Source organism: Microcebus murinus, chromosome 16 (genome assembly GCF_040939455.1).
Source record: "Microcebus murinus isolate Inina chromosome 16, M.murinus_Inina_mat1.0, whole genome shotgun sequence".
Lineage (NCBI taxonomy): Eukaryota > Metazoa > Chordata > Mammalia > Primates > Cheirogaleidae > Microcebus > Microcebus murinus.
The window spans coordinates 63,104,581-63,131,012 of NC_134119.1; the positions used below are offsets into that span (position 1 = coordinate 63,104,581).

Below are 26,432 nucleotides of genomic sequence, written 5' to 3' on the forward strand. Positions count from 1 at the left end.
TGTTCCCAGTTATTGTGGCTCTGTAATTCTAACTGGATTAAGGCAGCAATTATTTACTGAGTGGTAGCCTAATGCGATGGGCTCTGGAGCCAGAAGGCTTGGGTTCAAATCCCTCCTGCCTCTTACTGGCTACAAAACCCCGGGCAAATCACTAAACTTCTCTGCACCTTAATTTTCCAATACGTAAAATGGGTTGTTGCAAAGGATTAAATGAGTTAATTTATGTAAAGTGCTGAGAATTGTGCCTGGCACATAGGAAACATTTTGTCTTTATGATGATAATGACGACGATGATGATGTGTTCTTCTAGTTGCTAGGGTTGCAAGAGGGAACTAAACAAAGTCTTTGCTCATGTTCCTTTTAGTAGGGACTGGATGAGTAGCCTATCAGTGGGCATGTAATTGCATCGCTGGGGTGTCTGTTTTGCATGTGAAGTAGGATATTTCTTGTGTGTTGTCATTGCTGGTGATTGATTCCATGGAATTACGTGCCTATATTTGTGCTCGTAGGTGATTATATATGCTGCGTGTGTGATTCTCTGGTTGTGTGGTGCAAACGCAAGATGATACCTAACACATACTGCGAGGGTAGGTATTTGGTGTGATCTTGCATTTCTGACACTGAGATGCTGGGAATGTGCCTGTGTCTGGAGTCTTGAGAACCTCTCTCTCAGTCCCACAGGTGACCCTCGGAGAGTGACTCCTTCCAAAATGAGTTCTCCCTAATGGGGACAGTGGGCCCAGTGGCAACCTAGGGTGAAAGGGAAGACAAGACTGATGAGGTCAGGGAGGGGTGAACATGATGGTGACACAGAAAAAGATGGCAGGATGGGGACAGAGAGATGGGGACATTTGTCCATCCATTCCATGAGCAATTTGCTGAGTGCCTAAAGTGTGCCAGGACCTCAGGTGGGTTCAGGGTTCTGGGGAGATGTAGGGAGACCCAGAGAGATGAAGACCCAACAGGAAGGCTGTTGCTGCCCCAAGGTGGCCCACCTGTCTCCAAGATGGGCCGCAGTGATAGTTCTGAGTGACGGAGATACAGAGATGGGGAGGCACGGAGAGGGCCCTGCCCCTCCTCAGTCTTCTCTGCATTCTGATCTGTCCAGATCAAAGAATAGAGGCCATGGGGCAAAGGCCCCTCCTAAACTAGGGGCACCCCCATTAATCATTTTCTTATCATCTCCTAGAAGGATAATGATGCATCTTCCCCTCCTAATCATTATTTTCGACCCAAACCAGGTTCAACGCCTACAAGAAGGGTTGGACAAACCTAGTATCATGCAGTCAGGGGAGGAAATACCTGGGAGTCCCCATCCTTGGTCCTGCCTTCTCCTGAACCCAGGAGTTCTAGTCCCCAGCTCTCCATAGCCGCTATCTCCACCCAGAAGTCTCAGCTCTCAGCCCCTCTCCTTCTGTTTGCTGTCTAGCTTTTCTTTTCTCTCTCTGGGCCTGTTTCTCTTTGTTTGTCTCCATCTGTTTTGTGTCTCTCCTGTCTCTTTCCATCTGCATCTTGATTGTCCCTCACTGGGCCTCAATTTTCTCTCTTGTAAAATGGGGATAATAATAATAATAATAATCCGATCTCTTACAGTTGTGATGATGAAGACATAAGATAATTATGTAAAATGCGTAGCACAGAACCCGGGCCCAGTAAAGTTGGTACGAGAGCGCTCTTATTATTGTTTTATTATTTTTATCTCTCTGTTGGTATCTGTGTTTTTCTCTTTTGTCTTATGTGGGTCTCGAGTCTCCTCCCACTCTGGGTTCCTTTTGCAGACAGCACCCTGCCTCTGACTTCCCTTTTAGAGACGAGGAATGGACATACCCAGGCCAGAGCTTCCCTAAGCTTTTCTCTCCATCTCTATTCCAAGCTCCACCTCAGGACCCAGAACACTCGCCTGGGGGCAAGGCTGGCTCCAATCCCATAAATAACCTCATAAAATCCTGAACCTCAAACCTGTCATCGGTGGGCAGACCGGTCACTCAGGGATCCGGGAGTCTCCCTTCTTAGCTAGACCCAGCAGGTTCCCAGCCCCTCCTCCCTCAGACCCAAAAGTTGGGGTCCCCAGTCCCTCCTTCTTTGGGTCCCCAGCCTCCTCCTCCCTCAGGATCAGGAAGTCCCCATGCTCCCTCAAGACCTAAGGATCAGGCCAGCAAAACAGCCCAGGTTTGTGCCGCCGGAAACCCCATTCATTGCCCTCTGCGACCGACCGCGCCCGCAGCTACCTCCGCAACCTGCCTCCAGAGGCGGGTCCCACACGCGAGACGCTCGTCTGGTCCAGCTGCGACAAGCTGCTCGCAACGTCAGTCACTACCACCCAGCCAATAGGAGACTCGGCCTCCTACTTCCCCGGGCCACTCAGGGCGCTTTCCCTGGTAGGCGGGGCCCACAGCCCAAATTGGAAGGCGATAGGCTCTCGGGGACGTCAGTCTCCGCCAGTCCCTGCCAGTCGGCCAATAGGCCGGAACCTGCGGGGTCGGGATCGGATGCGCTCGGCCAAGGCCTGAGCGGGCTCGCGAGGGAACCGGTTCTGCGGGTGTGGCCGGGTAAGCCCTTTCCTGCACGCCTAGTATTGGGGTTCTTGACAGAGCTGGGACGGGAAACGATGAGGCTCGGGGAGGCTCGAGGCGGAGCGGGAAGCGTAGCCAGGCCGAACCCATTTTGCTTCGTCGGAGAAACTGCGCCCGGGATGCACGACTCGGATATTCCGCCATCCGTTCCTCCCACCCTACGCCTCACTCCGGCCTGCCCCTGCCTGCCCTGCTCGGCCATCCGCTCAGCCTCGCCTGCCCGCTCATTCATTCCCCCACTCACTGATTCCCTCCCTGCACCACTCACTCTTTCGCTCACTCACACACGCACCCGCTTATTACTTAAACAAACACTTCCCGAGGCTTCTGGGGTGCCGGGCCTCGTGCTGGGCGATGGCGGGGACCGAGATGAGTCAGGCCTGGGCGCGCCCTCAAGGAGCCCCGGTCAGATGGAGGGCGGACACTGATGGGCAGGGGTGTGCAGAGGCGGCGGGGGTGGGGGGGGAAGCCCAGAAATCTTTTTTGGGTTTGGCGTGGTTAGGGAAAGGTTTTCCGAGGAGGGGCCCTTGAGCCGGATCTTGGAGGAGCAGGAGGTACCAGGAGAAGAGGGTGTGGGGAGGGCGTTGAGCATGAGCAATGGCAGGAGCATCCTGTGTGCAGATGCCCAAGTGGAAGGCCAGTCAGGTCTGTGTTGCCAGCAGGGGACCTATGAGGCAGGAAGAGGACAAAGAGGTGGGCTTGGACTTTGTCCTGGGGGAAGGGTAGGGTTTAGAGCAGCAGAGGATGGGGTCAGAGTTAGGATGAGAACTGGAGGAATGAGACTGGAAGTCAGTAGTCCGGGAGGTGGCTCTGGCAGGGACCCAGGCAGGAGAAGATGGAGCCTGGATCAGGGCAGAGGCTGAGGGGATAAGGTGGAGATTCGGGAGGCAGAGAGAACACGATATGCGGATTGATGGGCCAGGGGACAAGTGGCTGTCCAGGACAACACCCAGAGCTCTGGCTTGGGGGATGGTGGAGCCATCCCTGAGCTGGGGACAAGGAAGAGGAGGTTGGTGGGTGATGACTGTTTTCACGGAGATGAGCAAGGGGTTCTGTAAGCTGGACCAGGGGAGCTGTGACTCTGGCCAGTGGCTCTGGACCTTCCTGGAGAGTTCTGGGCCGCAGCTCCCTCCCCCATCACAGGCCCTGACTCAGAAGTCACTTGCTGAGTGAAGGAGGGCCTCAGAGGTGGGGATCCTGGCTTTCCATCCCTTCCAGAAACTGCTTTCTGTGCTGCTGCATCTTCAGTCTCCCCCACCCTGCAACATTACAATGTTCCATCATCTCTAAACACATGCACACACATACCCCTGCCTTGGCTCCCTTGCGGAGCCCACTGGCTCAGTCCCTTACCTCCTGCTCTCTCTTCCACCCGCTACATCTGGTGGCCTACCTGTCATGGCCCTGCAGCAGCTCTGGACAAGGTCACCGAGATCACCTGCTCATTGCTGAGGCCTGAGGATAACATTTTGATCCTCAGCTAACACGGACCATTCTCTCCTACCTGGAACTCCCTTTGCTTTATATCCTTTTCTTTCTTGGTCAGCTTCCTCCCTCACCAGCTGCTCTTCAGAACCTTCTAGCACTTGCCTTCTACTCCCCACCCCTTACTGGGGGTTTTGCCAGCAGGGGAGCTGTAAGGCTAGAAGAAGATGAAGAGGTAGTCAGAGGCCAGGCTAAGGAGCTTGGACTTTGCTCTGGGGGTAGGGTAGTGGGGAGCCATGTAAGGATTTACAGCAATGGAGGATCAGGTTGAGAGTTGGGACCAGAACTGGAGGAATGGTCCTCAGGGCTCTCTCTGACCTGGCCTTCTGCTCAGCCCAGGCTTCCTGGAAAGCTTCGAGTCCCCTGGCTCCACCCAGACTGCTTCTGCCTCCTGCTTCTTGTTGGATGTCCCTCTGGATTGTCTCATGGACACCTTCGATCTCACCACGTCCCAAACAGCACCCAGTATGCCCCAGCCCCTCACACACACACATATCTGAGCCTCTTCCTGGTGAGGAGACAGCCTCATGGGCCACCTGGCCAGACCTGTTGTCATCTTTGTCCCCTTGCTGTCCTGTAACCTTGTCCCTAACCACAACATCCAAACTGTTGTGGCTCTGGGATGCTCCACCCACAGTCCCTACCCTCATGGCTGCTGCCTCAGCTTAGGCCTTGTCTTCCCTTGTCCCCAGCCTCCTCCTTTGCCCTCTAGGGCGCCAGTCTCTTTCAGTGCCCTGAGATGACCCTCTCCCTTTCCTGCTTAAAGTACTCCGTGGCTCCCCATTGCCCTCCAGTTAGAGTCCAAATTGTACTCCAGGCTCTTCAGGGCCTGCTCCTACTGACCACTCCAGCCCCTCAGCCACTACCCACTTTACACTTGACCTTCTGGCCAGGTGGAAGCTTCGATCGCTGCCCACTGGTTCTCACAACCTGCCATGTTTTTTTTTCTACCTGCGAAACTTGTGTTCATCCTTTAATGTCAAGTTCTGGCCACCACCTGTGTGAAGCCCTCCCTGACCACCACAGATGGAAACTCTGGGGGCTGTGACAGCCTGCGTCTGTCCTCTGACCCTCCCTGATTCCAGGATCAGAAGCTCCTTGAAGGCATGCAGGCCCTCAGTATAAATAATCTCCATTCCAAACCCAGCCTTACAAGGGGCCAGGTCTCCAGGGAGTTGGTTCAGGCGCTGTCAGAACTGGGCAGAGCTCGAATTTCCAGTATTTTTTTTTTTGTTTTTTTTGAGACAGAGTCTCACTTTGTTGCCCAGGCTAGAGTGAGTGCTGTGGCGTCAGCCTAGCTCACAGCAACCTCAAACTCCTGGGCTCAAGCAATCCTGCTGCCTCAGCCTCCCGAGTAGCTGGGACTACAGGCATGCACCACCATGCCCGGCTAATTTATTTATTTTTTTTGGTATATATATTTTTAGTTGGTCAATCAATTTCTTTCTATTTTTGGTAGCGACGGGGGTCTCGCTCAGGCTGGCTGGCTTCGAACTCCTGACCTTGAGCGATCTGCCCGCCACGGCCTCCCAGAGTGCTAGGATTACAGGCGTGAGCCACCACGCCTGGCCAAATTTCCAGTATTTTGAGTGGCCAGTTTGTTTCTGGCTTCCTGCCAGCTTTGTGCCTATTGTGTAGGGAGTTTGGGTCACTGGAGCCTTTGAGACCCAAAGAGATTTGTTTTTTTCTCCTGGTGGATGCTGAGGCTGAGTTGTAAAGGGGCGTAGCCTTCCACTGGGCCCAGGGACAGTCGATCTTACTGAGGGACTTCAAGGGTGGGAAACTAAGGACCCAGCGCCCTGTAGCACCCTACCAAGATTAAGTCTGAGGGGGAGGTGGGTCTGCTGGGAGGCCACACCCTCTGCTCCCAAGAATGCAGGCTCCACGCCCCTTCCAGGTTTCTCGTTCCCAGCAGCTAGAGTCCGATGCTGCCCCCTGGTGGGCAAAAACCCCACTCTATATGAGAGAGGCCAAATTAATTAAATACTTTTATTTACAAAACAAACAAACAAATCGACCAGCCAGGGAGGGCCAGACCCCGCCCTGCGCCGGTCACAGCAGCAGTAGAAGGCAGTGGCGGAGCGCAGGTCCAGCTGTCTCGGTGACCTGTGTGGGGGGGGTCCCCCTTCCCCAGGCCGCGGTCTCAGCTTCAGCCCCAGTGCCGCCCCCCTTGCCGCCCCCGATTTAAGGCACAGCTCGCGCCCCTCCCGCCCTCCCCGGAGCGCATTCACCACGAGGCCGGCGTAGGTGGGAACAGAGGCCTTTAGTGTCGCCCCCCGCAGCCCCCGTCCCCCGCGCGGCGGCTCAGACCGGTGGCGCGGCGGGCGGAGTGAGGATGAGGCGGATGTGCTCCACGCACAGCTCAGTGGCCTGTCGCGTCTCGCGACACAGCGACGCCAGGGTCAGGAAGCCGTGCGGCAGGTCCTCCACCACGCGCAACGTCACGGGCTGGCCCAGGCTGCGCAGTCGCCGCGCAAACATGACCGAGTCATCCAGCATGGGGTCCAGCGCGCACGCCTGCGGGACGGTGGGGGGGCACAGTGACGGAGGGGTGGGGTGGGGAGACCGGGCAGATGAGCGAAGGGAGGGGGAAACACATGGATAGGACAGTGGGTGGGCGGGGAGTTGGGGAGGGAATAGGGGGAGGTGTGGGAAGGAAGAGAATGAATTTAACTGGGCTCCTTGGCCACTGTCCGGCCTGTCCCTCCCTACCTCCAACCCCCTCTTTTGTCTTGATTTCCCAAGCTCTGGGCGCCCCACTGATCCTGACCCCTGGCAGCCGACTCCCTTCCCAGGCATCACTCAGGCTCCAGGTGGCACACCTCCCCTGCTCCCCCACGTGGCCCTGTGCCCCACCAGCCTGGCTCCTCCCTGGGCGTGCCACTCCAGTCTGGGGCTCACCACGATGTGCACCGGCGGCAGGGTCTTCAGCATGCTGTCGGGTGCCAGCAGCGGGGACACGAAAGGGTTCTTGACAATGGGCGAGGAGTAGAGGGGCATCTGCGTGGGACCCTGGCTCGAGCGCCGCGGGTGGAAACCCTCCGGGAAGGCGGCCTGGGCACCCAGGCCTCTGTCCTTGGGGCTCAGCTCACTTCTGGCCTCCACCGGTCCCCGTGCATTCTCAGACCCCACTAAGAAGTTGACGTTGGAAGGCTTGGAGGGGCCAAGTGTCTCAGCTGACAGTGACATCTCGGCGGTGTCCGACGTGTCGGAGCTGCTCCTCATGCTCAAGTCCTTCAGTGTCAGGTTCTTGAGGGAGTCTGTGCCCAGGGGGCCCTCGGGCTGGGCCAGCGCTGCTTCAGACACGCTGCGGCGCATGGGCTCTGCGAGAGGGGCAGGGGCGGGGGCTTGGACAAGGCCACAGAGAAGCCTGGCTCTGTTAGCTGGGTGTGTGGGTGGCAGGGAAGGTCACAGGAAGGGCAGTGGCCGGCAGAGAAGCTGAACCCTCCTTCAGCTGTGGGGGGCTCGGGAGGCCTAGGTGAGGGTGGAAAGTTCCAGGTGCCACAGGCTGTCACAGTGGTAGCCTTGAAGGCAGGCCGTGTCCCAGCAGAGAGCGTGTGTGTGTGTGTGTGTGTGTGTGTGTGTGTGTATGTGTGTGTGCACACGAGCAATGACTGGGAAGGTTAAGTGCAATTTGACTCTGAGAGCCTCAGTTTCTTCTTCTATGAAGAGGAGATAAAAATTGTCCTTAGTTCCCAGGTGGGAAGAACTCAGTGGGATAATATATATGGGGTTAGCTTCTGCTACCTCCTGGGAGGTCACAGGATGTCAGTATTAAGGTTTCACTGCCAGGCTGGTGCTGTGTGCCAGCCACCTCGCTGGCCCAGCCAACTTTTCCTGGCCACTCGACACAGGGTATAAATGCATCAAAGTGATCCTAAGAGCGAGCTGGCCCTGTGGCTTGAAAGGAAGCTCTGATCACAGGGAGCTACCGAGAGTCTCGAGAGTATATCAGGTTCCCAGGGATCTCCCACCTGTGACCACCACAGGGATCTGCTCCTCCAAATTTCCTTCTTGTGCTTTAGTTTTATCCCTTCCCTTAGAGTGACCAGGCAAGCAAGTGCCCCAGTGATGCTAAAGATGCACTTTCAGCCCACCTGGCGTGCCCACCTGGGCTTTGGCTCTATTCATTGTATCAGACCACATTACCGACCACTAGGACCAGGTAATGTCACGAAGACCTACGTTTTCAGCTTTGTGTTTTAAGAGACGGGGTCTTGCACCGTCACCCAGGCGGGAGTGCAGTGGCGTGACTGCAGCTCACTGCTCATCTGCACTCCTGGGCTCAGATAATCCTCCCGCCTCGGTGTCTTGAGTAGCTGGGATTACAGGTGTAAGCCATCGCACCTGGCCACTTACGTTTTTTTTTTTACTTGCCTCTGTAAATTCATGAAGGCAAAATATGAGACAAATAAGTGCTCTGTGACCCATGGGGTCACTGGAACAGAATTGTTGACACTAGGGCACAGGGGTGCTGGCATCTTCTAAGAGCATCTACTGTGTGCCAGGCATTGTGCTGGGTGCTTGACACAAATGGGTACATGCAGTCCTCACGGCAACCTAATACGGTAGGTACTCTTACTGTACCCATTTCACAGAGGGGCAAAACAAGATTCACAGATACTGTCACTTGTCCATGTCACCCAGTAGCCAGCAGATAACTGGTGGAGGGGAGAGCAGGAATGCGTGAGCTTCCAGGGGCTGCATTTGTCACTTTTATCCTACAAGGAAAACCCCAGTGCCCAATGGTCCATATGCCTCAAATTCAACTTCCTTTTAATTGTTGTTGTTGTGTATATATTTGTATCCATTTGAAAATCCTAAAATTAAAAATATAATTTAAACTAAAATGCCTTCAATTGGAATAATTTTCTGAATAATAGGAACTGTATCTACTTTTGAACATGTAATTGCTATTATTCAGAGAATGCTGTTGACTTGCTAGAGATAGAAAATAAATTGAATTAGTTGTGCCTTAAAATCCTTAAAAATGGATCCCTGGATGGAGGTGATTTTCAGCTGTCTGGGGGTCCTGCCATCTACCTGAGGCTGGGAATCTCCTCCATTTCCCAGGGTCCCTCGAATCTGCTGATGTCCCCACCCCAGCACCACAGCCCATGGGGGGGTATTAGCCTCCTGTATGGCTGTTAGAAGTCTGGAAAGCATTGAGGGCCGGGCTTGGTGGCTCACACCTGTAATCCTAGCACTCTGGGAGGCTGAGGCGGGAGGATTGCTCAAGGTCAGGAGTTCGAAATCAGCCTGAGCAAGAGCAAGACCGAGTCTCTACTATAAATAGAAAGAAATTAATTGGCCAACTAAAAATATATCTATAGAAAAAATTAGCCTGGCATGGTGGCGCATGCCTGTAGTCCCAGCTACTCGGGAGGCTGAGGCAGGAGGATTGCTTGAGCCCAGGAGATTGAGGTTGTTGTGAGCTAGGCTGATGCCACAGCACTCACTCTAGCCTGGGCAACAAAGCGAGACTCTGTCTCAAAAAAAAAACACAAAAAAAAGAATCAAGGAGGGCTGGACTCAAGGGATTTCCAGGGATTGAAAATCAGGATGTGTGGCAGATCTTCTATTTGCCAGGGTGTGGGGCCTTTCTGGGTGAGGCTGTTTGAAAAGCTAAATCCTGCAATTTCCGAGATGACCTGGGAGACCCGAAGTCCTGGCATTTCTAGGATGTCATGGAAAAGCTAGGCTTTGTGGTAGGGACCAGAGATAGGTATGGGGTAGAGCCAGCCCGGAAGGTGATCTCTGCTCAACTGTGTGCCCCGGGGCTTTTGCTGTACTTGGCTGTCCCTCCTGGCCACCCTGGCTGGGTGCCTGGTGGGAGGGAGTCACCCACCTGCCACAGGCTGTGCCATCTTTTGGGTCTTGCGCCCGCTCAGCTCCAGGAAGGAGTTGAGCCACGATGAGGCACCCAGGCGGAGGTCTCGGAAGAGCACAGCTGTGTCCCGCCGCACCAGTGTCATCACACCCAGTGCCTGCTGGTCCGAGTCGGAGTTGTCCTCTGTCTCCGCACCTGCAGAGTGTATGTGGGGCTGCAGTGGTCGCCTCTCTTTCTGGGCCCAGTCTTAGCACCCAGAACTTTAGGCATCTGTGTCCCCAGGAACCTGTGCCCATCTGACTGCTTCAGAAAGAAGGAGTCTCGGATTCTTCTGCCCGGCTCCTCCTTCCTAAACCCCAGGGGCCCAGGCCCCAGCCCCTGAAGGACCCTGGCATCTAAGCACCCTGCACCCCCTGCTCTGAGGGTGTGGGCCTCACCCGAGTAGGCGCTGACACACTTGGAGAGCACGCTGAGGGGCAGCAGGGGGTCCATGAGGCTCAGGAGGCGGGAGGGAGAGGCGGCGGACTGCAGCATGGTGGCCGGGTAGGCTGCCATGATGCCGTCTGGCACTCGCACCCCGTAGGCTGCTGCCCGAAGGGACACGGTGAAACAGAGGTTCCCGCCTGCGCTGTCCCCCGCAACGCATATTCGTTCTCCTGTTGAGCCTGGTTTGGGGGAGGCTTGGTCATAGCCTGGCAGGGGCAGGAGATGGGGGAGGGAGGGCGGGAGGCACTCTGGGCCTGGTGCAGGAGGGAGAGGCCTCAGCGCGTGGGAGCGGAGCGTCAGGCTGGGCTGTAGGCCCTGTGTCCTAGGGGGTGCCCACACCCTGCTCTGGGCCTCAGTGTCCTCCCAAGAAGCTAGTATTTGAAGAGGGAGGGCAGGGAAGCTGGAGCATGAGCCGGTGTAATCCAGGAGGCTGGCGGTGCAGGACAGCTGGGCCTGTGACAGTCGGACAAGAAATGCAGAGGCCACGGAGGCGGGAGGGTGGGTGGGAAGTGGATTAAAGTGGATGAGGAGGTAGAAGAGATGGAGACTCGGGCTGGAACGGGGAAGACTGGGGCAGGTTCGGGGTGGGAGGTGGGCGTGGGGGAGGCAGGGTGCCAGGTTGGGGCTAAGGAGCTAGCAGCGGGTTGGGGCAGGTCTGGGCTCACCGAGGAGGGCACAGTGTTTGACGGCCCAGCAGTAGGCGAAGAAGCACTCCTCCAGCGCGCGGGGGAAGGGCGCCTCGGGGGCCAGGGAGTAGTCGATGGAGAGGATGGGGGCACCCAGCTCCTGGGCCCAGCCTTTGAGGTAGGGCTCGTGGGATTTGGAGGTCTGGGCCACGAAGCCGCCGCCGTGGAAGTGCACGACCAGGGACCGTGAGCGGGGTGCCTGCTGGGCGCGCTGCCACAGCTCCCGGGTCCACTGGCCCTCGGACTTCACCAGGCTGCTGAGCTCCTCGCTGTCCTGGGAGTGGGCAGGGAGGCGGCGGGTGAGGCTGGGTGGCCTCCCCGGGCCGCACCTCTCCAAGAGGATGTGCTCAAGGGACAGGATGGGGGAGGTGTGTGTGGCATCTAGGGTGGGAGCCAAGGGGCTGTCCGCGGCCCTTGGCTTCTGGCCTGTACCTGGCCGAGGCTGGGACCCTACCTGTCCTTCACGTAGGTCATAGGAGATGAGCCTGACGAGGACAGGCCCAGGGCCCGTGTGGGCCAGCGGGGGTGAGATGGTGACCGTGAGCGTGGGGTCAGTGGTCAGTGGCATCTCGAAGGCCTCAGGTGGTAGGCTGAGCAGGCGGCTTACCCTCACGGTGGCCGATGCCATGTTGGCCAGAGACTGGTGGGAGGGAACAGGGGGTTCTAGGGAGGACGCCTGCAGCAGAGGCCCACAGCTCCCCTGTGATCCTCAGCCTCTCCCCTCCTGTGCTGCTCTCCCTGGGCCTGGAGCCCTGCAGAGCCCTGCTGTGGCCTCGGATGGGTCTCTGGGCCTCAGCGTCCCCATCTGTAACAAGTTAGAGTCCTCACCGGGCCCCAGGCTCACCGATAGCACCTCAATCTCGGTGATATTCCAGAAGGCTTTCCAGAAGTGCACATCCAGGTTCTGTATGACCCTTTCGAACTCGGCCCCACGCAGCTCTGGGTCGATGGCAAAGCGGCCACTGGTGAACAGGGAGCTGGCGGTCACACCTGGGGGGTGGGACGGGTGTCAGGGAGTCCCGGTGGGTCAGGCTGCTTGGGCAGGGGTGGGGAGGAGAAGCAGGAGTGGAGGCTGCGGGCAGGGCCTGGCTGGGACTCACCGAGGCCCGTCTCGTTGCGTTTGTAGTGCTCCCCAAAGGACACCAGCCCGATGGAGATGGTCTGCAGGAACGGCCGGATGGAGGGTGTGAACTGTGCAGAGAGAGACGTGCTGTCACCCACCCCCCCAGGAGAGGGAGGGATGCGTGGGGGAGACACTTCATTCAGTGAACATTTCGTGAGCTCCTACCGTGGGCCAGGCGTGGCTCTAGGCCCCTTCGTGGACCTGACATTCTCGAAGGGAAGAGAGATGATCAGCAAATAAACAAGGCCATATGCAATGTCATGTCATGAAGAAGGAATAATTTGAAGAAAATGACAGTAGGTGGAGGGGACACAGAGTGATAAGTAGGGATCGGTCTGAATGGAGCAAGGGAAGGGTGTTCCCAGCAGAGGGCACAGAAAGCACGAAGACTTAGAAGGGGCCTGGGCTTGGCATGGGTGGCGAAAGCCAGGGGGCTGGCGTGCCTGGAGCAGGTGAGCAGGGCAGGGGTGGGAGGGGCAGGGGGGCTCATGCTCGGCCTTGGCTGGGGAATTTCAGTTTCATTCTCAGTGTGAGGTGGAGCCGCTGGTGGGCTGGCTGTGAGCTGGGGAGAAAGACGGTGTGGGGACTTCCTGAAAGTCAGAGACAGGATGGGGAGATGGGACAGCAGGAAGCAAGGAAAAGGGGGTGTCTGGACAGCCAGCCAGGTACAGAGATCTGGGGCAGAAAGATAGCCAGAGAGGGAGGGAGACTGACTGAGGCCTAGGGACAGGGACAGAGCCACAACTGAGGAATAGGGAGTTGTTGCATCTGAGAGCAGACAGGCAGTTAAGAAATGACAGTGAGGACACAGGATCAGAGGAAACAATGCCACAGGAGGCTGAGGCAAGGGGCCAGCAGGAGTCTTCTGTTCACTTAACAAACACTGGCTGAGGTCCTACTGCCTGCTAGACACTAGGCTGGAGCAGACACCAAGACGGGGAGGACTCTGTCCTCCTGGGGGGGTGACATTTTAGAGGGAGACTGCCCCGCACCATGGCAGAGCTGGGCCCTGCCCCTGGCGGGAGGCCTAGTGGGCCAGAGGGCCTGGCCATTGTGGCTGCGATGCTGGTTCGAGCGGCCCCAGAATCTCTTTCTCATGACTCCAAGGTCGTGGCTGGGCCACAGGGAGGAGCTGGCTGGCCCAGCTGGGCTGATCAATATTTGTGGGTTCAGCCTGGGTGAGGAGAGGTTTCCAGGAATGCCGGGCTGGGTTGCTGAGGACAGGATGGCCCGCAGGGAGGCCTGGGGCGTGGGGCGGGGAGGGGAGGCTTGAGGGACTGCCAAGCCCAGTTCTTGCTGAGGTTGGGAGAGGCCCAGAGAGCGTGGGAGGGACTACAGGGCCACCCAGCTCCAGATACTCCTGCTGGGGTCCCCTGATGCAGCTAGGGACTGGAGGACCCAACCCTAACCCCAACAGGGACAAGCTGGGCCTCAGCTGTGAGCCTGGTGCCTCGAGGCCCCCAAATTATTTGAGTCCCTAAACCGCTTTTTACACAAGGGCCTGATTCAGGCTGCCTCACTTTCGAGCGCTGATGAGCTGCACTTCTCTGAGCATGGTTTGGGATGGGCAGCGGGGAGGAGGCCGCCTGGTTCAGGGAGGACAGAGGCCACACCAGGGCTTCCTCACTGTCACCAACTCTGATTGGCTCGTTGGCCCTCCCTCCAGCCTGAAAATCCTGTGATCCTACAGCTCCTTAAGCAAGTGGAAAAGCCCAGGGCACAGCCCAGCAGCTGTGGGCTGCCGTCCCCTCTCCCTCTAAGGCTCCAGGGGCCAAACTAAGTGGCGTGCACAGATCAGTCCTTCGAGAACAATGCCTCCCTCCTAGGGGTCTCAAACTCAAATAACTTCAGGGGCCACACAGCTAACACAGAAGAGCGAGTGACTCCTGAATGCAGGACAGGGGAGCGCAGTGGGTGTCCTGGTGAGAACAGCCATGCAAGCTGAAGATTTCTCACTACACAGCAGATCTGGCCCAGGGACCATGAGTTTGAGACCCCTGGTGCAGCTCTGTCTAAGCTCCAGTGAACTTCCTCTTTCTGGGTCTGCTGTTTTCTGAACCCAACCCTGACCACTGCGGTTATTTTATCACACTACTGGGTCAATCGAGGGGTGACCAGATGCCATGGGGCACAGGGCAGGGGACTCACCTGGAAGCCCAGGCAGCGGCCATAGAAGCAGCCCTTGTGCAGTGTGACATACTCCTGCAGGAATTCGGCGGTGAGCCCCTCATCACCCTCGAAGAAGAGTCTTCCGGGCCGGTTGGTGGCCAGCAGGCTCTGGGCGTAGTAGGCCAGAGCTCGGAGCTGGGTGAGGGCGGCCAGGTAGGCCTCCAGTTCGGCCAGGTTGTGGCTGGTGCGGAAGAAGATGCTGCGGCGGTTGGAGGCCACGTAGCGGGCTTTGTGCAGCAGGTGCGCCAGGCAGCAGCGGGCCGTGTGCACCAGGCTGCGGTACCCGTTGGCCGGGGTCTCTGCGTCCAGGTCAAACAGGTGCGCCACACCCAGCAAGCTGCCCAGGGCTGGCTCCAGCCCCAGCGCCTGCTCCCGCACACCGGCAAAGACACCCGACAGCCGCCGTGCTGTCTCCCCCGGGCCCTGGCTAGCGAAGAAGGCCATGTTGTCCTCTGCCAGTGTCACAAGCGATTGTGTCATTGTGCGCAGGTCCATGTTGTGTATGAGCCTTGAGGCTGTGGGTAGGTGGGGAGTCTTGTTAGGCAGGGCCAGCTTACTCTTTGCCCACCTGGAGCCCAGGAGTCTGGGCCCTAGCGCCCTCCTCCCTCAGACCCAGCCCTCCCTTCCTTCAGGCTGGGTGTCCAGGACCCCAGGTGCCTCCTCCCTCGGACCTAGGAAGCTACCTTCTTTGCTCCTAGGACTCAGGAGGCTGGGGCCCTGTCCCCTTCCTTCTTTAGGACCCATGAGTTCAAGTCCCCATGCCTTTCTCCCTCCTCAGGACCCAGAGACCTGGGTTTGAATAAGCTCTGTTACTTTCAGTGCAACCTTCAGCTCCTTTCTTAACACCTCTGAGCCTCCATGCTTTCTCCTGTAAAATGGGGTGCTAGCAAGAATAGACATTTGAACCTAGGCAGTGTGTGTCTCAGAGGGTTAGTGCACTACATGGGCAAACGCACAGACAGCTCTGAGCAGGAGCTTTCTGCTCAGAGTCCCCTGTCAGTCCCCTCTTCCCTCAGACCCAGGTACCCAGGCCCCTACCTCGTCCTCTCCAGGACCCAGGAGCCCCTGCTCTCACCTATTTGGGACTCAGAACCTTGCCATCCCTGGCCGCCTCCTCTCTGTTGGACCCAGGAATGCATACTTTCCCCTGAACCCATAAGAATCTGGTTCTGTAGCTCCTGCTTTGCCCCTAGGACCCAGGAGTCCACCTACCTTTTTTTTTTTCTCCCAGGAACCCCTGAGTTCAGGCACCTGTCCCCATTTACTCTCCAAGCCCAGGATTCTTTTTCCTAGGCCCCAAGAAGTCCAGATCCCCAGTTGGTCCCCTCTGTTAGGCCCCAGGAGTCCAGGCCCCCATCTCATTTTCCTTCTTAGGCCCGGGATGCCACCCATGGGCCCTCCCTCTCCACTAGTATTTGGGAGAGTTTAGCCCCCAGCCCACCCATTCCCATCTCCAGGGACCCTAGCCCCCAGGCCCAGCTCTCTTCCTGAACCAGGAATTCATAATTCTAGCCTTTTCAGTGAGGAGCCACTCCTAACCCCTCAAGTCTGGCTGTGGAACTCCCTCTAAGCCTCAGTTCCCCAAACCAGGTCTTGATTCTCCTCCAGCTGGGTCCCCTGGCCTTCGGGCCCCCCACTTGTCTTAGATTGCATGGCCGGCCCCACTCCCCTGGCTGGAACAGCGGTACTCATCGTGGCCACCAACCTCAAGCTGTGCTGAGAGCTGTCTGTGCGTTTGCCCGTGTAGTGCACTAACCCTCTGAGACACACGGTGCCTAGGTTCAAATCTCTATTGTTGCCCACACCCCATTTTACAAGAGAAAGCATGGAGGCTCAGAAGTGTTAAGAAAGGGGCTGAAGGTTGCACTGAAAGTAGCAGAGCTTATTCAAACCCAGGTCTCTGGGTCCAGAGCCATATTTATGCCGGGTGCCCTCCTGGGCTCCGGAGGCCAGACATTTAGCTCTGGCCCTCAAAACCTCTGCTATACTACGTCCAACTCCCCACACTTCTGGGTCCCCAGTAATCTTCCCTCTGGTATCCCCAATTTCCAAGGCACTCAGGCCACCCTTTTACTTGGATGCCCTGTCACCCAGGTCCCGGACAAGCGGCCCTTGCCCTCCTGGTGGGGATGCTACCACCTGTCCCAGGAACTCTTCCCTCCCGAAGCCCGAAGCCTGACACCTTGCCTGTTTCCCTCTTCCCCAAGAAGGTGTCTCCTCTCCCTGGCCCTGGGATCTGGCAGCGGCTATTCCTGTCTCGCAGCTGGCTGCGCACTCACCCCTCCCAGGCCTCTTCTGAGCTCCCGGGCTGGGACTGCTAGTCTGTGGCTTGTGCCAGTGGCTGCCTGGGGCGATAAACTAGGGGAGGGGCTGTCCTGTCCAGGGTGTGGCCACCAGAGTCACCTCCCACCCAGAAAGGACAGTGAGGAGCACGTGTTATAAACAGAGTACGGAGCCCAATTCCCTACCCCCGCTCTCTGCCCGCTCCCAGCCCCAGCTCAACTGGGAGTCCCTGTCCCAGGAGAACCCAGGAGTCCAGGCCCCCAGCCCCTCCTCCGTCAGACTCAGGGGTCCGAGCCCCAGTCCTGAACAAATTGTCCCCTCTCACCCAGCCAGGCTGCTTCTCTCTCCCCAGAGTGGACTCACAGAGCCAAAGGCCCAGTGATCTCAGCTCCCGCCCCCAAGCCTGGCCCTGGCACAGCCGGCCCCAGCTGCTGGGGGGAGAGAGGAGGTAGCCAGCCCTACTTGTCCCTCCTGGGAGGACAAAAGCTGATTAAGGGCAGTTCCAAACTGAGCCGGGGGCATGAGCCACAGGTCCTACTGGGTGGTGTGCCCACAGTGGGCACCCTGCACCTGCCACTTACCCTTCACAGCTTGCCCTGCTGTGACTGCCTCCCCACTCCGTGTGTGGGGAAGCAGAGGCTCGGAGACCTTCCACCTGTGTTACTCCATAGGCTCCTTGCCCGGCTGGCTCCTTCTCACCCTGCAGTCCTCAACTTGTCACCTCCTCAAAGGGGTACACCTCAACTCCCCTGCCCATTGGAGATATGCACTCCCCATTATTTTCTGCCATAATACTTAGTGCTTTTCCTTCCTGGCATTTGACACTTTTTACAATTATACACTTATTTGTTTACATGTTTGTTGTTCGTCTCCACCAGGACAGAATCAGGTTTTATGAAGCCATGAAACATAAGGTATGGGGGTGTGGCTCTTTAGGAAGATGATCACAAAATTACAAATACAAGATTCAGTACAGGGCCTTCGCAGGGCCCTGTGCAGATGAGGGGCCCTGAGGCCTAGGTCGAGGCAAATCCTCTGTTTTCTCACCCTGGACTGTCATCCCCGTGAGGGAAGGGGGTGGCCCCAGGGCCTATCATGGGGCCTGGCATATAGTAGGTGCTCAGCAAACACCCAAAGGAGGAAGGAAGGCATGCAGAGGCAGAGTGCAGGCCATGGGCGCTGGAGTGGGGCTTGGGAGAGCCCCTCCCCAGGGCTGGTGAACAGACGGCCACACGGATGGACGGACAGAGGCCTCGGGAGGCAGCTCTCAGCCTGTGGCTGTGGAAATGGGACACTGGCCTGCGCCACTCAGTAGGCAGTCCTGGGTGAGTCTGGTTTCCTCACGTGGAAACTGTACCTAGCCATCCTGCCCACTCAGGGTGGGGACGTGCTTTATGACTGGTACCTACAGGTGGCATTTTCTGCATGCAGTTTGCTTTGTGGGCTCACTCGGCCTCGCTGAGACGGCGTATTGGGTTATTTTTCTCCTTGGCACTTACCACAGTCTAACATAGCATGCAATTTACTACAGGTTTACTTCCCTTTACTGTGCTTTGCAGATACTGCGTTTTTTACAAATTGAAGGTTTGTGGTAACTGCGCTGAGCAAGTCTATTGGTGCCATTTTTCTAATAGCTTGTGCCCACTTCATGCCTCTGTGCCTTGGTAATTCTCACAACATTTCAACAACTTTTTCATTATCATTATGTCTGTTATGGTGATCTGTGGTCAGTGATCTCTGATGCTACTATTGTAACTGTTTTGGGGCACCACCCAACAGCACCCATATAAGACAGTGAACTTAACTGATAAATGTGTGTGTTCTGACTGCTTCACTGGCTGGCTGTTCCCCATCTCTCTCCCTTTCCTCAGTCTCCCTATTCCCTGAGATGCACATTATTGAAGTCAGATCAATTAATAAGCCTACAATGGCCTCTAAATGTTCAAGAGAAAGGAAGAGTTGCACATCTTTCATGTTAAATCAAAAGCTAGAAATGATTAAGTTTAGTGAGGAAGGCATGTTGAAAGCTAAGACAGGCCCAAAGCTAGGCCTCTTCCGCCAAACAGCCACGCTGTGAATGCAAAGGAAAAGTTCTTAAAGGACATTAAAAGTGCTACTCCAGTGAACACAAGAGTGCTAAGAAAGTAAAACAGCCCTATGGCTGATATGGAGAAAGTTTGAGTGGTCTGGACAGAAGATCAAACCGGCCACAACATTCCCTTAAGCCAGAGCCTAATCCAGAGAAAGGCCGTGACTCTCTTTAATTCTACAAAGGCTCAGAGAGGTGAGGAAGCTGCAGAAGAGAAGCTGGAAGCTAGCAGAGGCTGGTTCATGAGGTGTAAGGAAAGAGGCCTTCATAACATCAAAGGAAAGAAGCCTCCATAACATCAAAGTGTAAGGTGAAGCAGCAAGTGCTGATGTAGAAGCGGCAGCGAAGTATCTAGAAGATATAGCTAAGATAATTGATGAAGGCGGCTACACTAAGCAACATACTTTTAATGTAGACAAAACAGCCTTATACTGGATGAAGGTGTCAAGTAGGCCTTTCGTAGCTGGAGAGGAGAAGTCAATGCCTGGCTTCAAAGCTTCAAAGGACAGACAGGCTGACTCTCTTGTTAGGCGCTAATGCCTAATGACTTTACGTCGAAGCCAGTGCTTATTTACCATTCTGAAAATCCTAGGGACCTTAAGAATTATACTAAATCTAACTTTGCCTATGTTCTATAAATGGAACAACAAAGCCTGGATGACAGCACATCAGTTTACAGCATGGTTTACTAAATATTTTAAGCCCACTGTTGAGACCTACTGCTCAGAAGAAAACAAAATGTTACACTGATCACTGACAATGCATGTGGTCACCCAAGAGCCCTGACGGAGGTGTACAGGGAGATTGAAGTTATTTTCATGCCTGCTAACACAACATCCATTCTGCAGCCCATGGATCAAGGGGTAATTTTGACTTTTAAGTCTTATTATTTAAGAAATACATTTCGTATCGGTGTCTGGTGGTGTGTGCCTGTAGTCCCAGCTACTCGGGGGGCTGAGGTGGGAGGATTGCTTTATCCTAGGAGTTCAAGGCCAGCCTAGGCAACAGAGCAAGACCCTGTCTCTACAAAAAAAAAAAAAAAAAAAAAAAAAGCCCCCAAAACAAAAAAACAAAAATTTATAAGGCTATAGCTGCTATAGAGAGTGATTCTTCTCATGGATCTAGGCAAAGTAAATTGAACACCTTCTAGAAAGGATTCACCATCCTAGATGCCATAAAGAACATTTGTGATTCATGAGAGAAGGCTGAAATATCAACATTAACAGGAGTTTGGAAGAAGTTGATTCCAACCATCATGGGTGACTTTGAAGAGTTCAAGTGGAGGAATTAACTACAGATGTCATAGAAATAGCACGTGAACTAGAATTAGAAGGTGGAGTCTTAATATGTGACTGAATTGCTGCAATCTCTTGATAAAACTTTGTAATGGATAAGGAATTGCTTCTTATGGATGAACAACGAAAATGGTTTTTTGAGATGGAATCTGCTTGTGGTGAAGATGCAGTGAACATTGTTGAAATGACAACAAAGGACTCAGAATATTCCATAAACTTAGTTGATAATGCAGTGCCAGGGTTTGAGAGGACTGATTCCAATTTTAGCAAAAGGTGTTTTTTAGTTAAGGTATGTACATTGTTTTTAAAAACATAATGATATTGTACACTTAATAGCCTACAGTATAGTGTAAACATAACTTTTTTTTTTTTTTTTTTTTTTTTTTTTGAGACAGAGTCCCGCTTTGTTGCCCAGGCTAGAGTGAGTGCCGTGGCGGCAGCCTAGCTCACAGCAACCTCCAACTCCTGGGCTCAAGCAATCCTACTGCCTCAGCCTCCCGAGTAGCTGGGACTACAGGCACGCCCTACCATGCCCGGCTAATTTTATATATATATATATATATATATTAGTTGGCCAATTAATTTCTTTCTATTTTTATAGTAGAGACAGGGTCTCGCTCAGGCTGGTTTTGAACTCCTGACCTTGAGCAATCTGCCCGCCTCGGCCTCCCAGAGTGCTAGGATTACAAGCGTGAGCCACCACGCCCGGCCTAAACATAACTTTTTTATGCACTAGGAAACCAAAAAATTCGTGTGACTGACTTGATTGTGAGATTCACTTCATTGTGGTGGTCTACAAGCAGACCTGCAGTCTCTCCGGGGTACGTCTATATTTATGTCATTTGCTCTGTCTCCCCACTAGATAGATTATAGGCTCCCCGAAGGCAGGGACTTGTGTCTGTATTATTCAGCCCTTGTGTGGTGTCTGGCGCATGTCCAGTGCTTGGTAAATATTGTCTGACGCTGCGATTTGCCACTTTATAAACCCAGTCTCATTTGCTTCCCGTCTACGGGGTAGGTCTTGTTAAAGACGAGAGAGGATACCTTTGCTAGGACTAGTGACTTGCACAAAGCGGTGGGGAAGGGGCTGGATCCCAGGCCCTAGTGACTCCGGAGTCCTGCCCTTTGCCCTGTTCCAGGCAGCTCCCTGAGGGCTGGGATGGGCAAAGCTGGAAGGGGTGCTGAGACTGCCAGAAACTTCACAGGAATTCCAGGCAGAGGGCACTGGGGCAGGGGCAGGCCCGCTAGGGCCTGGATGATAATGATAACTAGGGCAGAGGTAGGTCTGAGGGGGTTGAGCCCTTGTTAGGTGTGTGTGGGTGTCCTACCCACTGGGCACCTGCCTTTGGCGCTAAGGAGCCTCTGGACAGCTGTATCTTGCCTGGATGTTGGGTCCTGGGGACTGAGCAGGGGTGAGAAGGGCAGAGGGAAGGATGTGGGGGAAGGAGGAGGAAGGGCCAGGTCTGGGGCTCAGGAGGAGACAAAGGCCTTTGAAACGGGAAGACCTGAGATCAGATGCAGGTGGGGCCCAGTGCATGTGGCCGGCTCCCTGAGAGTCTGCATAAAAGAGCAGACATTGCACCAACAACCACTGTGTGCCAGGCACTGGTTTCTTTGTGTGCTTTATGTGAAGTAACTTGTGTCATCTGCTCCACAATCCACGAGGGGAGGGCTCATTACCATCGCTTTTTGGCAGATGAGAAAACTGAGGCACAGAGAGGTAGCATGGACACCTGGGGTCACACAGCCAGCCATGGGTAGCTCCAGGGTGGCACTGCTGGTCTCTGCTTGTGTTTCTGTGTGTATCTGCGTGTTGCTCCTTCTCTCTCTGTGCCTCGGGTATGTGCTGGTCAGGGGTGAGTGTGTCTTTGGGGTTCACACGGATGTGTGTACATTGGTAGGTACGTGTCTTGGCTAATGTGTGTCCTGGTCTGTGTTTATGGGTGGGCATGTTGACATTTTTTCTCAGTCTCTGCATTTTCATGTTTTTGGTATGTTTGAAGGTATGCAAGTCTGTATGTGAGCGTCATTTGCTCAAGCTGGAACCCAGGTGTCATCCTAGCCAACTCCTCGAGCCCCAACCCCATCCAATCTATCACCCAGTCCACTCTACCCTCTAGGAGCCTCTGGAACCGGCCCTTCCCCCCATCTCCACTGCCTCCTCCCTAGTCAGGCTGTAGTATCCTCTTCTAGATGATTGTGACAGCTCGTTACGTGTCTCTGATTTCGTTGCCTTCGATCTACTGTCCACTTGGTAGCCAGTGGATCTTTCTAAAACTAAATCTGCTCACACACTCCCAACCCTTCAATGCCTGCTGCCTTTCTCTCAGGACAGAGCTCCAACTCCTGGACGTCGCCTCCCAAGCCAGGTACCTTCCTTCTCTCTTATCCTGCCTGCTCCAGCTCCCTCTCTTACCACTGCAACGTGCTGCCTCCTTGGGCTTCGAGCTCCTTGCTCATGCCATCCTCTCTGTCCTGAACGCCCCTCTTGCCCAGCAGTTAATGCCTGCTCATCCTTGGGTCAGATGTCACCTCCATGGGAAGCCTCCCTCTTTCATTTTTTTGTTTTTTTTTTTTTTCTGTTGTATTTATCATAGTTTACAATTAGAGTCTTATTTGATTAATATCTTTGTCCCCATTTCAACTATGAGTCTGTCCTGCCTGCCACCAAGAGCCCAGGCCTGGCACAACTAGGTGTTCAGGGAATATCTGCTGAATGAATCTGTGTGATTGGAACCTTGTGGGCCCAGAATCAAGGCTGGGTTCACAGTGTTTGTGAACTCACAAGCTCCCTACCCGGAGGAGGCAGGGGGTGGCCATCGCTCTGCCTCACTGGTCAGGTCAGGAAGCCCAGGTAGCCTTGGTGCTTCAGAGTTTCAGTGTCGTCATCTGGGATATGAGGTGATACTAGCCTCATCCAGTTACTGGCAAGATCAAACTGATGACGAGGACTGCTTGAGCCAGCCCAGATGCCCTTGGAGGAGGGGTGAGGTGATTCACCCATCTGAGGTCTAGCACCACGGCAGGCATCAGGAAATGACAGGCAAATGTTGGAACTTGGGGGAATGAGCCTTTGTGAGTAGGTGGGTCCATGGGTTTGTGTGTAGGACTGGCTGAGTCCTGTGCAGGGAGTCCTGCCCAAGTGGATTCTGGCTCCTTATGACAACCTTAAGGGAAGCATGATTATTAATGTCCCTATGCTGTAGGTCATGCATTCCTTCACTTATTAATTCAATAAATATTTGAGTGTGTATGTGCCAGGCATACCAGGCTCTGGACATACAGGATAAACAAGGAAGACACAGTCCCATTCTTAGGAAGCTCTCTGCCTATGGGGGACTAAGAGTAATAAAAACCTCCATCTCTCCTGTGGGCTTGCTGTGTGCCCACCCCACACCAAACCTTCTGCACTCAATCAAACCTCACAACAGCCCTACAAGTACTCCTACCATCATACCCTTTTAGAGCTCAGAAAGTTGAGGAAGGGAAAGACAGAGCCTACTGCCCAGTGCATCACAGCTCATAGCTTGAGGAATGAGGTCTCCGGTGCCTATGTTCTTAACCTTGGTTTGGACTGTGTCTGGGTATGCCATCCTGCTGTGAGGCTCAGTATCTTGCTGTGTGACAGCGAGTGCCCTTGGGCTCCAATCTGAACTCCAAGCCTGTCTGAGTCTGCGTGTATGTGTCTGGAGCCAACTCCAGTTCTACCCTTGGCTAATGATGAGTTCTACAGCAGGATGAATTTGGGGTTCCTGGGGTTGGAGAGGGGAGCATGTCAGTTTTATTCCTGCACAAGAACTTCTCACAGGTCCTCGCCCACACTGATAAATACTCATAACTGAGCAAGGGCCTCTCCCTGCCTAAGGCTTGCAGCATCTCTGTTGGTCTGTCAACAGAGATCCGGAAATAATGTGACACCTTAGAGAACGCAGGTGACAGTCCTACCTTCTCCCAAGGGAGGGTGTGGAGGTCTGAAGCCAGGCCAGGGCCCCCTTGTCCTGGAAGGAGTGGAGGCCAGGAAGCTACACCTTAGTGGAGTCGGCTGAAGCAGGTGGACTGGCAATGAATGGATGGATGGATAAACTGACTGACAGGTGGGAGGATGCAGCTGTGATGAGCTGTACTGGCCCCGCTGTATCCCTCACTACAGGCGCCCCTTCCTCCTACCTTTCCCTGACTCACCCCTAAATTTCCTTTTTGGGTAACAGCTGCTAACCCCCCTTCCCCATTATCCTCTCAAGAGCACTAGAGACCACAAAATTGGCCCCTGAACCACTTTCCAAGCGGGAAACACTGAAGGCAGCAGTTGCCCTTCAGTCACAGAGCGAATACGGAGCCCGAGCGGGAACCCAGGTCCACAAGTCTCGCATTCTGGACTCTGCCCCCAGCCGGTACCGGGCGAGTAGTCCCTATGCTTGGTGGGACATTCCGCTCTCACGGCACCCCCTTCTCACAACGGATCATCCCCGCCCTCCCGCAGAGCGGCAATGGGCCATTCCACGGGCTCCCCCACTTCTCGTGGTGGTGGGTCAGTCCACTCTGTTCCCAGTTTTCCGGAGGATGTACAAGGTTCCTTCCGGGCTGCCGCCAGCCCCACGCGCTCACCTTTGACCTTGGCTTTTCGCCACCGCCGGCGATTGAGCTCCCTCGACTCCTCTTTGGCACTCTTCGAAGCCGGGGCCTCCGTAGCCCCGGCGGGCTCCGCTTCCCCGGATGACTCCATCAATTCTCCGCGGTCCTCACGCGGGGGCCAATTCTAGCGCCGGGCCCCGCTCCGAGGACCAATCCTGGCCACACAACCCCACTGGGCTACCATAACAGCCAATCCTGGGCTCGCTCCGCTCTGGGTCCCGCCCCCTGAGCAATTCTGGCCTCACGCCACTGCCGGGCCCCGCCCCTCAACCGCAAGGGCTTAAGTTCTGGTCCCGCCCCCTCGTACGCATTAAAGGGCCCGCGGCCAACAAAAATGCACCCCTGGAGGCGGCGAAAAGCGTCCTTCGGGCAGGACTAGTGCGAAGCCCCGCGGGGACCATCCCAATGGGGAAGTCCCGATCTTCTCAGGTGATGGTGCTCAGCCTCGCAATCCCACTCACCTTCCCACGGCGGGATCCCTTAGAATGCGGCCTGGCCTGCCCGCTGGAAGGGGAGAGCGGGGCACCTGCTGAGCCTCCGCCAGGGGGCAGGGCGGGCCCGGTCCTGTGGCAACTCGAAGCCGGGGCGGGGCGCAAGCGCCGGAGGCGTGGCTGCGCCTGAGGAAGCCCCGCTCTCTATCTCCTGGTGCCCCAGTTGCTCTCTTTCACCAAGTTCTTTTTTTCCTCTGCCCTCACTACTCTCACCTACCCCACTGCGAGAATGGAAGGGAAGGAGAATGCTCGGCGCCTGCGCACTAGCTTCAGGCCGCAGCCTGGCCCGCGAAAGAGGAGCCGAAATAGAGGGAGCGCCGCGTGCCTGGGAAAAGGCGGGAAAGAGAGGAAGGCTCGAAGCTTGCGCATGCGCACATGGCCAATTGTCTTAGGGGCGCCTCAAAGGCAGCTTCGTCCGCATCTGCGGTGTGGTGTGGGCGTCCTTTGAGACTGAGCTCTGGTGGCCTAGAGAAAAACATCTCTTCATCTTCAACGCCAGAAAAAGCAGGTCTCAAACCCTGTCTTTGCATCCTGCCTCTCCTCCCTCCTTGTCAGAGCACACAACCAGCCCTGCACTGAGACTAATTACCCTCTTCTCAGCTCTGAGAGGGACGGCCCAGCCTTTCCGGGGGAAGGAGACCACCATTGCCCAACCTCTGGACTCAGCTTCAGGATGGGGGCTGCGTCGTTTCTCCCACCTCCTTAGGCTACTTCAACAAGTTACCCTCCCCCCCAATTCCATGGACAAAACTTGCATTCCCCCCTTCTCCATGGCGGGGGTTTTGAGACTAGAGAAGGAGGCTCAGAGCCTGAACACCACAGAACTGGAGCCTGCACCCCAAGGCCACCTTTGCCTGCTTCAGAGGAGCCCCAGGAAGAGCCGAGAAGGTGAGGGAGCGCTAAAGGCCAACCTGGAGTCTTGAGCCCGTCATCCCCTGATACTGCTCCCCCAACGTTCCTTTCATCGCTCCCTGACCTTGCCTGGGACGTTAGTGGCCCCCACGGCCCCTTTCCCAGGCCCCTCCTTCCTGAGAACACAGCCAGCATGGCCATTCCACCTGGCTAGCCCGAGAGTCCCCCATGGGGGCTGCTTGGCAGGGGAGCAAGTGTCTTCCTGGCAGCAGAGGACACACCTAGTACACTCAGAGACTGTTAATGCCCCGATTTTCTGCCTAGTCTGCATTGCAACTCCAGGAGGGTAAGGTCCCCATTCAGCACCGTATTGCTGGTGCTTATGCCAGTGTCTGCCCCAGAGCTGGGGCTCAGTCAGTTTTTGTGGACAGATGAATA

General features: G+C 55.4%; 1 protein-coding gene and 2 long non-coding RNA genes across 3 annotated transcripts in view; 2 read left to right on the top strand and 1 right to left on the bottom strand.

Moving 5' to 3' along the window:
- Positions 1–719: 719 nt before the first annotated feature.
- Positions 720–12,439, top strand: LOC105868015 (uncharacterized). Its single transcript, XR_001152511.3, has 2 exons — positions 720–2,549; positions 12,187–12,439. It is a non-coding gene; the product is annotated as an uncharacterized LOC105868015 (long non-coding RNA).
- On the bottom strand, positions 6,303–24,914 carry LIPE (lipase E, hormone sensitive type). Its single transcript, XM_012758530.3, is given in 11 exon segments — positions 6,303–6,374; positions 6,377–6,575; positions 6,960–7,381; positions 9,907–10,083; positions 10,326–10,553; positions 11,040–11,334; positions 11,515–11,700; positions 11,905–12,050; positions 12,161–12,251; positions 14,332–14,867; positions 24,625–24,914. Coding segments are annotated over 11 exon segments (2,451 nt in total). The 5' UTR covers positions 24,743–24,914; the 3' UTR covers positions 6,303–6,321.
- The window catches only part of LOC142861093 (uncharacterized), a 74,995-nt gene continuing 69,146 nt past the window's right edge, over positions 20,584–26,432 (top strand). Inside the window, exon 1 of the long non-coding RNA XR_012912464.1 lies at positions 20,584–22,388. This is a non-coding gene — a long non-coding RNA (uncharacterized LOC142861093). The remainder of the gene's footprint in view (positions 22,389–26,432) is intronic.